The 13,217-nt window shown below is 40.7% G+C and overlaps 2 protein-coding genes across 4 annotated transcripts; one reads left to right on the plus strand and one right to left on the minus strand.

The window, feature by feature from the left end:
* Positions 1 to 1,069: 1,069 nt before the first annotated feature.
* On the minus strand, positions 1,070 to 4,337 carry LOC123501384 (ubiA prenyltransferase domain-containing protein 1 homolog). Of its 3 annotated transcripts, none has more exons than XM_045250195.1 (2): positions 4,177 to 4,337; positions 1,070 to 3,281 (listed from the first exon to the last, which is right to left on the minus strand). In XM_045250195.1, the coding sequence occupies exon 2, from the start codon at positions 3,264 to 3,266 to the stop codon at positions 2,319 to 2,321; it is 948 nt and encodes a 315-aa protein (XP_045106130.1). In that variant the 5' UTR covers positions 3,267 to 3,281; positions 4,177 to 4,337; the 3' UTR covers positions 1,070 to 2,318. The 3 variants fall into 3 exon arrangements, with proteins under 3 accessions (XP_045106130.1, XP_045106131.1, XP_045106132.1); XM_045250196.1 differs by having other exon boundaries at positions 4,020 to 4,329; XM_045250197.1 differs by having other exon boundaries at positions 4,090 to 4,328.
* A 4,402-nt stretch (positions 4,338 to 8,739) lies between these two features.
* LOC123501710 (protein ZBED8-like) lies at positions 8,740 to 13,006 on the plus strand. Its single transcript, XM_045250715.1, has 4 exons — positions 8,740 to 8,757; positions 9,002 to 9,136; positions 11,094 to 11,831; positions 12,989 to 13,006. The coding sequence occupies exons 1-4, from the start codon at positions 8,740 to 8,742 to the stop codon at positions 13,004 to 13,006; spliced, it is 909 nt and encodes a 302-aa protein (XP_045106650.1).
* Positions 13,007 to 13,217: the final 211 nt, after the last annotated feature.

The following is a 13,217-nucleotide window of genomic DNA, read 5'->3' on the forward strand; positions in this document are numbered from 1 at the left end:
GATAAGCTTACGTGAAGTAGCAAATGCAGATTCTGTGGGCCATGGACAAGGATTTATAAAGTGTACCTGCTCTATGTCTTGTAATAACAACAGATGTAAGTGTTTTAAAAAAAAGAATGTCTGCAACAGCCGATGCAAATGTGGTTCTTCATGTAAAAACAAGTAAACTTTAATAATTCTAAATTGCTTCTTTATCTTTGTATTAAAATTTGTTTATTCTTCTATAGTAATGTCAACTATTTTGGTAAAGTACTTGAATACTTGATATAAAACAATATTTATTTATTGAAATAAAATAGAAATGGTCAACGTCTACACTTTTTCATCCAAAATGAAAGAACCTTTACTGATGCCCGACTGAGAACTAACTGCCAGTTGCTGTGGTTATATATTTTGTTATTTTGCAAAGTGACATCCTAAGTTATGGGGGATTTTGCAAAACACCCGGTTATCATGTTTTTTTGCAAAGTAACCTGACATTTTTGCAAAATAACCTTTTTGTGTGTTTTTTTGCAAAGTAACCACACGATTAAGGTGATTTTGCAAACATACCATGATTTTGGTATGTTTGCAAAATGACCGGGAATTTTGCAAATTCACCGATTTCGCAAAATAACCGCAACATGTACATTTAAACAAAGGAGAGTCATATTAGTGAATGGAAACACATCTAACATTGTCCTTCTTAACTTTTCAAACACTTCTGAGAACCTGATCATTAATACAAACCATACCAATGTTCAAATCAGTGAGAATCAGAAATAAAAATTACAAATAAACTATAGAGAGACTTATCGCTCCAGAGACACATCTGTGCATCACTCCTACACCTCATCAGTAACATCCAAACTTCTTTTTGTATAATGTGTTGATAGTAACACTCCCCTATCTCTGTGACATGCAGACCTCTTGGTTCATACCATATCAAGCTTGCTAAAATGTGCTGCAATCTGTGAACCTTAATGAAATAATACAAATTCAAGACATCATCAACAATGCAGAAGTAAACAATTAATAATTTACACTAGCCTATATAGTTCTGTTCATCTAGGATTACTAAGAGGTCAGAGGAGTCATGCTTTCATTATTGTAGTTAACAAAGATACAACACAGATTAGAAGATGAGTGAGCTGAAGGATTCACTAACATGTAAGGCAAGCATCCTCACTCATCAGGGAAGATTGTGAGTCTGTGAGGTCATGGTCAGAAATCAAGTAAACTGCCACACTCTCCTCCACTGCATTTTGTCTTAACGTGATTCCCAGATTTGCGGCATCACAGAAATACGGAAGATCTCATCTAAAAGTTAAGGAATAAACTGAAAAAGTGAGGTTTACAAGTTACAGAAAGATAAGTATAACCCTTTTCTGATGGCCAAGATGATTATCAAGTGGACTATGTCACATCATTACATCCTCTGATCTGCTCTATCTTCTCATGCAAGATGAAGAATGGGAAAGTAAATGCTAAACACATTGAAGGGAATGTGGCACACTACTTGACATTGTGTCATGATGTGCACCAGCAATGTGTCTCTGGCAGTAATAGCATGGCCTTGTACATGTTGGCAGTGTTAAGGTTCTTTATCCAAATCTAGGTCAGCTAATAATTTTTTTTTCAATCCATCTATCAATCTATATACCAGGCTGAGGCCCATTCCCATTCCTCACAGTAGGAATAAAGATAAAGTATGAAAGGATAATTGTCATCTTACTCTGTATCCACTTTAGTGTCATTTCATTATATCCATGGAATAGGGATGTTATTCTTCATGTTCTTTCCAGACTATAATTTTGACAGGGTAGACAGATGGTATTATAGATAGGATAGACAGACAGTATAATGAGATGGCTTGCTTCATTAACTTATTTGTGTAGAAATTACAAGACATAAGAACATTAAGAAAATAATTGAATCTGTCATGGAAACTCAAAAAGATTCCTGTTATGGTGAAAGCCTTGAGTTATTATTAGATATGCAAGGTTTTCAAAACTGAATAAGTACCAGTGGTGGCCCCTCACAGCACAACACAGGGGGAGTGGGAGCCTCTGTCCGCCTGGGTCATCAGCACACAGGTGGTGGGAGAGTCACAGATCACACAGTCACATACATGACAAGCTAGACTACAGCAATAACCAAATGGTCGTCACTGCTCTACATTTGATATTGTCGGCTGCATCTTTCCTATAAAAATACAATAAATAAGGGAGGGAAGGGAAAGAGGGAGGGCAAGGTACACACATCACAGTACAAAAAAAGATACATTAATGCACAGGGACACAACTCAGGAGAGGGAAGAGAGAAAACAGAGCAGCACATCATCCGAGAATGTAGGGCAGTTTGGCAGGGTCCGAGAGAGCACACGCAAGCACATAAAGGAAGCCCAGATAAGCATTGAGTTTGGCTGTCCTCTGCGGTATTGTTGCCTTACTGCCCGTACGGAAGTGACGTTCAAGCCGGAATGCTTCAGGGATGGTGATGAGTGGAAGGAAGAGCATCACACTGTACTTGATGCCCCACACAGCAAACATGGTGTATGGTGTGAAGAGGAATACAGCATACAGTAGCTCTGAGGCTGTTGACCCAATGAGGATGGCCAGTGTTACTATGCCAGCCCGCCTGTCTGATTCCAAGTCCCTGGTGTTGTTGGAGTGCAGGATGGCCTCTGTGTTCAGGGCAAGAGGCACAGCATACAGTATGGTAGCCCAGTGCACATGTCCAACTTGCACCATGTATGAAAACAGAACAGTCATGGGACCAAACTGTATTAGAATAAGCACATCCCCAAGAGCAATGTACTTAAACCCAACACCACCTGTATATAGAAAGGAGCTAGACAGGCCTCCAAAGTATGCAAGAGCGAGGTGCTCTAGACGTGCTGGAGTCACCATGGTAAGGATGACAAAGCCGACACACCCTGCAGAGTACAGGATCACGCCAAGAGTCACAATCTCATCTTTGGAGAGCAGCTGGTCAACTAAAGTGCGGTCGTCGCTTTTCTTGCTATCGATGCCCTTCACATAGTCAAAGTAGGTGTTGACAACATTCCCGGCAGCGTGGACCGAGAGTGCTGTGAGTGCTGTGGTGAAGAGTGCCACAAAGCTTATGTCCCCTGTCGCCTTGCTGGCCAGCGTGCTTCCCAGCAACACTGGCATCAAGGAGGCACTGAAAGACCATGGCCGCAAGGCAAGCACGTACGCTGACAGCTTCATGAGGGGCGAGCCATAGCTGCCCTTCTCCTTCCTGCCCAACCCGTTCCCACTCATCTCCCTGGGGCTGGCCTGTGGGAGAGGCACTGAGATGTGGGACCATCATTCTCACTCCTGTCTACTCATTCTCCATTCTGATGCAATGATCTATATATTATTGATAACAAAAATACAAAAAAATGAAAGTCATGATGCACAATACAACCACAATAATTTTACAATCACCATCTGCACTGAAATTTATCTTTATTAAACATGGAATTATTGACTAACTCATAATTATTACAGAATTATGCCAATTTCCCCCAAAAAGTCACATGATTACTTAATTAGAAAGGAATACTATTATCAATCCACAAGTGGTATGAGATAATGTAACTTAGGTTGCCTAGCAACCTACACAAAAAATCAAACAATAGGTAACATGCAAACCAACTGATGCAGAACACTTAAGTGTTCCTGTGTGTGTGTGTGTGTGTGTGTGTGTGTGCTTAAATCAATGACAATGTTATGTCTAGTCAATACTTATTTGACTTATCTACATCTTTGTTCCTATGACACTAATATAAATAGACAATATTATCTAATTTGAGTCAATAAAGTAATACACAAGAAGTGTGTGTATGCAGGGAGGGAGCGTGGGATAGAAGCATTGTATGATGGGCGTGGTGCGCCCTCAAGAGGGGACTGGCTGTGGAGGTGACCCTAAGTAGCTGAAGGCATTCCTTGACAACACGGTAGCCTGGCACGCTTGATAACCCACCAAACCCAAAACAACCCATCCACCCGTACGACAGCTATGAAAGTTACCTGTAGTCTCATTATTTGTATTCTAACACCAGTGTGGCGAGCTTGAAACGTCCCAGCCGAGTGTACCTACCCCAGTTCTCCCGTCCTGTAGTCTGCTGCGTGCCTGTCGTTACTTAATGTGGTGTAACTCGTGTATCTGTTGACTTGCCAAAAGTACCTTAATGCATAGTAGCCAAGGGTAGCGGCACGCAGCGCGGGATGGTGGAGGGGGGGGGAGAGAGAGAGAGAGAGAGAAGGGAGAGGGATGTATGGGGAAGGCTGGGCAAGGCGTCTGTATAACCTCCTTTCCTTCCCTTACGGCCACTCCTGCGCAGAGATTATCTTTCATTGCTCCCTAATTCCTTACATATTCTACCACACATAATCATATTTAAAGCAGATTCATGTACGAGTTATATAATAGTGGCTGGATTACGGAAGGATACGGAATACGGATACAATTAAAGTGTTCTATCATAGCGCGAGATGGTACCCCGGTCCACGTGTAAACATTGATGCACTCCTGCGTTGACCGCCGCCTGTCCTTGCCTCAGGTGTTGGTAGCTTATTACCTGTCTTCTCTCCTGTCCTTGTCTGATGAGTGCTTTACATAGTTGGAGTGTAGGCAGAAAATTGCCTAATGTTGACATTAGGTAAGCTATTTCCTTAATGTCTACAAATTCTCAATATTAGGCAAAAACTGCCTGATGTTCACATTATGCGGTTCAATTGTACCCAATTTGAATTGCTTTAACAAAATTTGCGTAATGTTAACATTGTACATATTGTTTGAGACTTACATTAGCATATATTACGATAAAAAGACAGTTTCAAGAATTGCAATTTAATACAGTAAACAAATAAATTCAATGAATGATCAATAAAAGACAATGAAGGAACAGGAGTTATAGGACAACTGCGTCTAGAGCTGGCAGGATCTCGTTTCTCCCACTGATGACACACATTACATCTTATTCACACTGAAGAGTGCAGACTCTCGCCTGTGTCGTCTTTCCCTCCGTTCCCCACACTTAGTTGGTGCAGCGATTTATATTCCTTCACTCTTCATTGCCACTGCCTGGAGGTTGCCGGCTACTGCCTCTATCCTTGCAGCAGAATTATTCGCCATTAAACGTTAAAGTTTGCAATCAATCGCACTCTCCCCTAAAGTTACTCTTCACAGATTCACTCAGCCTTCCAATTCATTCAACATCACTCCCTTATGTCACACCACTACCTCTGACTCCAAATACACTACCTGCTACACCAACTGTCAATCTCATAAGTTGACCTCCACCTTCAGTGAGACCAAAGTTATATACTATATAGAATCCTTGGTGAGACCCCTCCCACATCGGTGTTGGCCGTATTGGGGACAACACCGTGGCCGACAGAGTGGCAAACGAGGCCTGCTCCCATCCCCTCTCCCATTAACTTGAATGCCCACAGACCACACTGACCTGCTCACTAAGTACCTATGGAAAGACAGCAACTTAAGACACCTGATAGTACAGAAGTACAACAAGATTCACGACACCACTGGTGCACTCACTCACCAAGCGTACCCTATAGACACTGCAGCAGTCACTATAGGAGCGAAATCCATAAAACGACCTTAGAGCGACGCAGTAGCGACCATTTGGGATGGGACACAGTCGCTTCAATCTACACATGTACAGGCTGTCCCTGACAAACACCACACACCGCCTCTGATGTCTCACGCACCCAGACACTCCCAGAACATCTCTGCAACTTAACTGAACTGTGCCCCTGTCACTATTCTCCTCCATGCATTCAATGGTACCACTACACATTCACAGCTAGACCACAATTAATAGACCTCCAGGGTAATTACCAAGACCCTGGCCTGGTCCTCAAGATGCTCAAGCACACCATGCGGGGTACCTCCAGAAGACTAGACAGAATTTAACCACTGGATAACCTGGTTCCTACCAGGGAACATTCGGGACATAAGAGGGCGTGGGTGGCACCACCGCCTCCAAGACCACTAACCTCCAGCAAGAACGAGAGATCATACACATTCTAATCCTGCAATTGTCAGGATCTATACTTAAAAACACGATCGGCGACCTATCTCTCTCTCTCTGTGTGTGTGTGTGTGAGCGCATTCACTACCAAGGTACGGACCCGCAATCACCATCCGTTATCATCCCAGTATACTAGCTCAGAGCTCATTACTACTGATCAAGGCTGTGACCTCACACACCACACCCCTCATCCCCTCAGGAAAGACAGTAACTGACCCACTTGTCAGCGGAAAAATTCCAAAAGGTTACCACCCTCTAGTGCAGCGTTTCCCAACCTTTTCCGACCACAGCACCCCTTGTTGTCATGTCTAAGCAGTCCAGCACCCCTAACTAATATCTTGTTATTAGAAGGGTATAAGAAAGTGAAGTGTGTGCATCACTTCCCAGCACCCCTTATAATTGATTCCAGCATCCCGAAGGGGTGCTATAGTCTTTCTATTCAATGAAGTCCGTTTAGAGAGGGGTAGGTATAGTCGTTTACAACTTGCCAAATCAACCTTCGTACATGCGTCTCTCTTATTTATCATCCATGTGCTGTTTGAAAGTGATATTTTATGTATTGCGTGTATAGTAAAGGAAGTTACGTAGTACAAGGAGTGTCTATGTTTACGATGATAACGACGATTTGTATAAATTCTATGGCATGTGGCAGCGTTTTTTTTTTTTCCCATGTGCCACGTTGTTGTTGGTGGTGGTGGTGACCCTTCCATCTCTCCGCTGGGTCAAGTCAGGCCAGGCCAGAGTTGCCAGGTTGGCGGTTTTCCGCCAATATATATATATATATATATATATATATATATATATATATATATATATATATATATATATATATATATATATATAAAGGGGTTTTCTGAAAGTTTGAGAGAAAATGGACCAAGGCTCCGGAGTATTATTTATTATTATTCATTTCGACTTTTTTCCACACTACCTAAATAATAATAATAATAATAATAATGATAATAATAATAATAATAATAATAATAATACACACACACACACACACACACACACAGAGAGAGAGAGAGAGAGAGAGAGAGAGAGAGAGAGAGAGAGAGAGAGAGATTAACAGATGGGTGGTGGGTCGGTACTTAATCTGATAATTGGGAGTCGAACTGGCACGTCGCACTCATGGGAATTTCAGAATGTGCCCTGCCCTGAACGGACTTCATGGAGTGGACGCCTTATAGCACTCCAGGTTGAGAAATGCTGCCTAGTGTGTGTTTGTGTGTGTGTGTGTGTGTGTGTGTTTTTTTTTTTTTTCTACTTTCATATTGACATACATACAAGTACATGCACAAGCATTTAAGGTAGATACACACCGAATGCGATGTTACGCGATGCACGCAATACACGCTATGCAAAGCTACTTGGCTTACAATCGCCTCTGTATTTTCAATGCGTGTGTTCACACCCGCTGTGAAGCTACGCGCGCTACGCCAGCTACATCGCACGCATAGCTTGACCAGTCGCCGACCCAGCGATTTTTTCAAAGCATAGCTCAGTTAGCGCACGCTCACTTGAGTACTCAGGGAGTCCCCCTGTCTGAGTATAGGCGTGCTAAGTGGAATGTTTTGATTCTAGTGGAAGTTTGACAAGTTGCAAGGAATTTCATTAGTTTTCTTGATTCTAGAGGAAGTATTTTTTTGTTTTTGCTTTTTTTCAAGGGTGTTTTCATAGGTGCAGTAAAGATCATTAGTGTGTGGAAGGATGTTTTTTTTTTTTTTTTCTGTACAAGTGAAAGTTGGAGTTTTCTACCGTGTGTTTATGAATCGAGTGGAATTGTTAACAAGTTGGACGGTTTGTAAAGTTGACTTCTTGATTCTAGAGCAGCGGTTCCCAACCTTATTTGTCCCGTTCCCCTTTTCCAGTCATTGTTTCACCTGTGGACCCCTACAACGAAATAGGTTAAGCCAAGAAAATTAATAAAAGATTTTTCTGCAAGAAATGAATATATTAATGTAAAATGCCTTCCATTGTTATGCTGATTAAGATGTAGGCCTATTTATATGAAATCAGAAAACATTCCGTTCAGCACTTTTTGATTTAAGTAAAACACATAGGAAAAATGTTATGTTAATGTTGTTATAGTTGTAGGTATTGTGTGCAAAAACTATCTTTATAATATTTGCCCTTTTTTGAGCTTGCAAGCACATGTATGAATAAAAAGAATCACAAAAACTGTATGAATACAACAAAAAATCACAAAAACAGCAGTGAATGAAACTTTTCATTGGTTGCGAAAAAGTATGTCACTTTATATTTCTCAATGGGACTTTTGTGGTTGTTTTTGAGCAACCAGCTCATGAATCCTTGGCTCAGTGGCAGCCAGTGCACACCTCAAGTCATCTTCCACAGACAGCTTGTTCCTTGATTTTGTTTTTATTGCAAGTAATGAAGAAAACCCACTTTCGCACAGGTAGGTTGAAGCAAAAGGCAAAAGAACTCGAACTGCCAGATCACTTATTTTTGGATATGATTCCATCATTGAACACCAGAAGCTAGACAAGGAGTTTGACTGGAACACATTCTTGGCTGTTGAATCATGGAGAAGCTCAATGAACTCTTCTTGTGCGTCTTCTAACACATCATCAACCTGACATAAGAAAGGATTTTTTGCTAATCCTGCATGCTGAGGGCTCAAGTCAGGAAAGTAACGGCGAAATTCATCATCTAGCTGAGACAAGTGGTCCATGATTTCCTTGGACAAGGTACTTGAAAGCTGACCATCAGCAAGAACTTCATTCAATGATGGAAACATCATAAATTTTCCTACACTCACTCTCTTCTTATACAGCTCCAATTTGGCCAAAATGCATGTATTGAGTCACAGTGGCTGAGCAAGTTTGAATCCTTTCCTTGGAGTCTCAAGTTCAGCTGGTTGAAGATTTCAAATATGTCCACAAGATAAGCAAGGCGGAGCTCAAAGTGTTCTGATTTCAATATCTCCAACAGGTCACATTTTTTCTGTACATCAAGAAACATTTCAACTTCCTGGCGAAGAGAGAAGCGGGACAAAATCTCCTGCAGAGTCTGCAGGGAGATTTTTGTCCCATGACCATCCCAAGGGCCAAATTTGTCACATGGACCGTGAGTTTGACACCGCTGATACTGTTAGCTAATGTAGACCAATTCTAACATTTAAGCATTCAGTTTTAAGGATTGTGAACAGTAGTATAAATTTTATTCTGAGCCGCATGTCTCCTAATTCCAGTATAATAAATTTAAAAATAAGTAGAATCTCTATGGACCCCTTGAAATTCTTCCATGGACCCCTTGGGGTCCATGGACCCCTGGTTGGGAACCACTGCCTGAGTCTAGAATCAAGAAAACTAATGAAATTCCTTGCAACTTGTCAAACTTCCACTAGAATCAAAACATTCCACTTAGCACGCCTATACTCAGACAGGGGGACTCCCTGAGTACTCAAGTGAGCGTGCGCTAACTGAGCTATGCTTTGAAAAAATCGCTGGGTCGGCGACTGGTCAAGCTATGCGTGCGATGTAGCTGGCGTAGCGCGCGTAGCTTCACAGCGGGTGTGAACACACGCATTGAAAATACAGAGGCGATTGTAAGCCAAGTAGCTTTGCATAGCGTGTATTGCGTGCATCGCGTAACATCGCATTCGGTGTGTATCTACCTTAAATGCTTGTGCATGTACTTGTATGTATGTCAATATGAAAGTAGAAAAAAAAAAAACACACACACACACACACACACACAAACACACACTAGGCAGCATTTCTCAACCTGGAGTGCTATAAGGCGTCCACTCCATGAAGTCCGTTCAGGGCAGGGCACATTCTGAAATTCCCATGAGTGCGACGTGCCAGTTCGACTCCCAATTATCAGATTAAGTACCGACCCACCACCCATCTGTTAATCTCTCTCTCTCTCTCTCTCTCTCTCTCTCTCTCTCTCTGTGTGTGTGTGTAATTATTATTATTATTATTATTATTATTATTATTATCATTATTATTATTATTATTATTATTTAGGTAGTGTGGAAAAAAGTCGAAATGAATAATAATAAATAATACTCCGGAGCCTTGGTCCATTTTCTCTCAAACTTTCAGAAAACCCCCTTTATATATATATATATATATATATATATATATATATATATATATATATATATATATATATATATATATATATATATATATATATATATATATATATATATATATATATATATATATATATTTATATATATTGGCGGGAAAACCGCCAACCTGGCAACTCTGGCCTGGCCTGACTTGACCCAGCGGAGAGATGGAAGGGGTCACCACCACCACCAACAACAACGTGGCACATGGGAAAAAAAAAAAACGCTGCCACATGCCATAGAATTTATACAAATCGTCGTTATCATCGTAAACATAGACACTCCTTGTACTACGTAACTTCCTTTACTATACACGCAATACATAAAATATCACTTTCAAACAGCACATGGATGATAAATAAGAGAGACGCATGTACGAAGGTTGATTTGGCAAGTTGTAAACGACTATACCTACCCCTCTCTAAACGGACTTCATTGAATAGAAGACTATAGCACCTTCGGGATGCTGGAATCAATTATAAGGGGTGCTGGGAAGTGATGCACACACTTCACTTTCTTATACCCTTCTAATAACAAGATATTATTAGTTAGGGGTGCTGGACTGCTTAGACATGACAACAAGGGGTGCTGTGGTCGGAAAAGGTTGGGAAACGCTGTCAGTGGTTCCCAAACAGGGGTCCATGGACCCCAAGGGGTCCATGGAAGAATTTCAAGGGGTCCATAGAGATTCTACTTATTTTTAAATTTATTATACTGGAATTAGGAGACATGCGGCTCAGAATAAAATTTATACTACTGTTCACAATCCTTAAAACTGAATGCTTAAATGTTAGAATTGCTCTACATTAGCTAACAGTATCAGCGGTGTCAAACTCACGGTCCATGTGACAAATTTGGCCCTTGGGATGGTCATGGGACAAAAATCTCCCTGCAGACTCTGCAGGGAGATTTTTGTCCCGCTTCTTCTCTCTTCGCCAGGAAGTTGAAATGTTTCTTGATGTACAGAAAAAATGTGACCTGTTGGAGATATTGAAATCAGAACACTTTGAGCTCCGCCTTGCTTATCTTGTGGACATATTTGAAATCTTCAACCAGCTGAACTTGAGACTCCAAGGAAAGGATTCAAACTTGCTCAGCCACTGTGACTCAATACATGCATTTTTGGCCAAATTGGAGCTGTATAAGAAGAGAGTGAGTGTAGGAAAATTTATGATGTTTCCATCATTGAATGAAGTTCTTGCTGATGGTCAGCTTTCAAGTACCTTGTCCAAGGAAATCATGGACCACTTGTCTCAGCTAGATGATGAATTTCGCCGTTACTTTCCTGACTTGAGCCCTCAGCATGCAGGATTAGCAAAAAATCCTTTCTTATGTCAGGTTGATGATGTGTTAGAAGACGCACAAGAAGAGTTCATTGAGCTTCTCCATGATTCAACAGCCAAGAATGTGTTCCAGTCAAACTCCTTGTCTAGCTTCTGGTGTTCAATGATGGAATCATATCCAAAAATAAGTGATCTGGCAGTTCGAGTTCTTTTGCCTTTTGCTTCAACCTACCTGTGCGAAAGTGGGTTTTCTTCATTACTTGCAATAAAAACAAAATCAAGGAACAAGCTGTCTGTGGAAGATGACTTGAGGTGTGCACTGGCTGCCACTGAGCCAAGGATTCATGAGCTGGTTGCTCAAAACAACCACAAAAGTCCCATTGAGAAATATAAAGTGACATACTTTTTCGCAACCAATGAAAAGTTTCATTCACTGCTGTTTTTGTGATTTTTTGTTGTATTCATACAGTTTTGTGATTCTTTTATTCATACATGTGCTTGCAAGCTCAAAAAAGGGCAAATATTATAAAGATAGTTTTTGCACACAATACCTACAACTATAACAACATTAACATAACATTTTTCCTATGTGTTTTACTTAAATCAAAAAGTGCTGAACGGAATGTTTTCTGATTTCATATAAATAGGCCTACATCTTAATCAGCATAACAATGGAAGGCATTTTACATTAATATATTCATTTCTTGCAGAAAAATCTTTTATTAATTTTCTTGGCTTAACCTATTTCGTTGTAGGGGGTCCACAGGTGAAACAATGACTGGAAAAGGGGGAACGGGACAAATAAGGTTGGGAACCGCTGCTCTAGAAAATCCCAATAACTTGTTAAACTTCAAGTAGAATAAAGAAAACACCAATGAAAATCCCTGTAAACTTCCACTAGAATAAAAAAAAAAACACCCTTAATATCCCAGCAACTTGTTAAACTTTCACTAAAATCAAGAAGTCAACTTTACAAACCGTCCAACTTGTTAACAATTCCACTCGATTCATAAACACACGGTAGAAAACTCCAACTTTCACTTGTACAGAAAAAAAAAAAAAAAACATCCTTCCAAACACTAATGATCTTTACTGCACCTATGAAAACACCCTTGAAAAAAAGCAAAAACAAAAAAATACTTCCTCTAGATTCTCTAGAGTGTTTGCTTGATTCTAGGGGAAGTTTATTGGGATTTTCATTGTTTTCTTTATTCTAGTTGAAGTTTAATAAGTTACTGGGATTTCATATTATCCTTGTCTGAAAACAAAGCTCGGCGGCATCGCTTCCAATGTGAATACTCACGTAGCAAGCATAGCGAGCGTCCGTCCACCGCATAGCGTGCATCGCGTAGCATCGCATTCGGTGTGTACCTACCATTACTCTTTATCAATTTGATGTACACATTAGATAAAGTGTGTGTGTGTGTAGAACGCTTCACGATTTTGTGTGTGTGTGTGTGTGTGTGTGTGTGTGTGTGTGTGTGTGTGTGTGACCTCACCTAACATTGTACACAATTCTTCTCTGAAGACTTATTTCCATGTTCAACACAGGGCCTCTGTGCATCCTAGGTGCGCAGTTCGATCCAGGGAGGAAATAATGCAGTCCAGCAAGTCCAGGCAGCAAGTAACGCAGTCTAGCCAGGTTCCCGTACAAATAAAAGAACATGATAAAACAAATACTGTAAGTAAATGAAATGAAATGCATCTCTCTCTCTCTCTCTCTCTCTCTCTCTCTTTGAAAATTTGGTGTTCACATATAGAAAAGATGTTAAGAGTTGGT

The sequence above is a fragment of the Portunus trituberculatus genome, chromosome 9 (assembly GCF_017591435.1).
Source record: "Portunus trituberculatus isolate SZX2019 chromosome 9, ASM1759143v1, whole genome shotgun sequence".
Classification (NCBI taxonomy): Eukaryota; Metazoa; Arthropoda; class Malacostraca; order Decapoda; family Portunidae; genus Portunus; species Portunus trituberculatus.

What these genes read in the sequence shown, in the direction of transcription:
- LOC123501710 (XM_045250715.1), top strand. An exon ending in CCAAATTTGTCACATGGACC is followed by an intron (nt 9,137 to 11,093) that starts GTGAGTTTGACA and finishes TCTCTTCGCCAG; the next exon opens with GAAGTTGAAATGTTTCTTGA.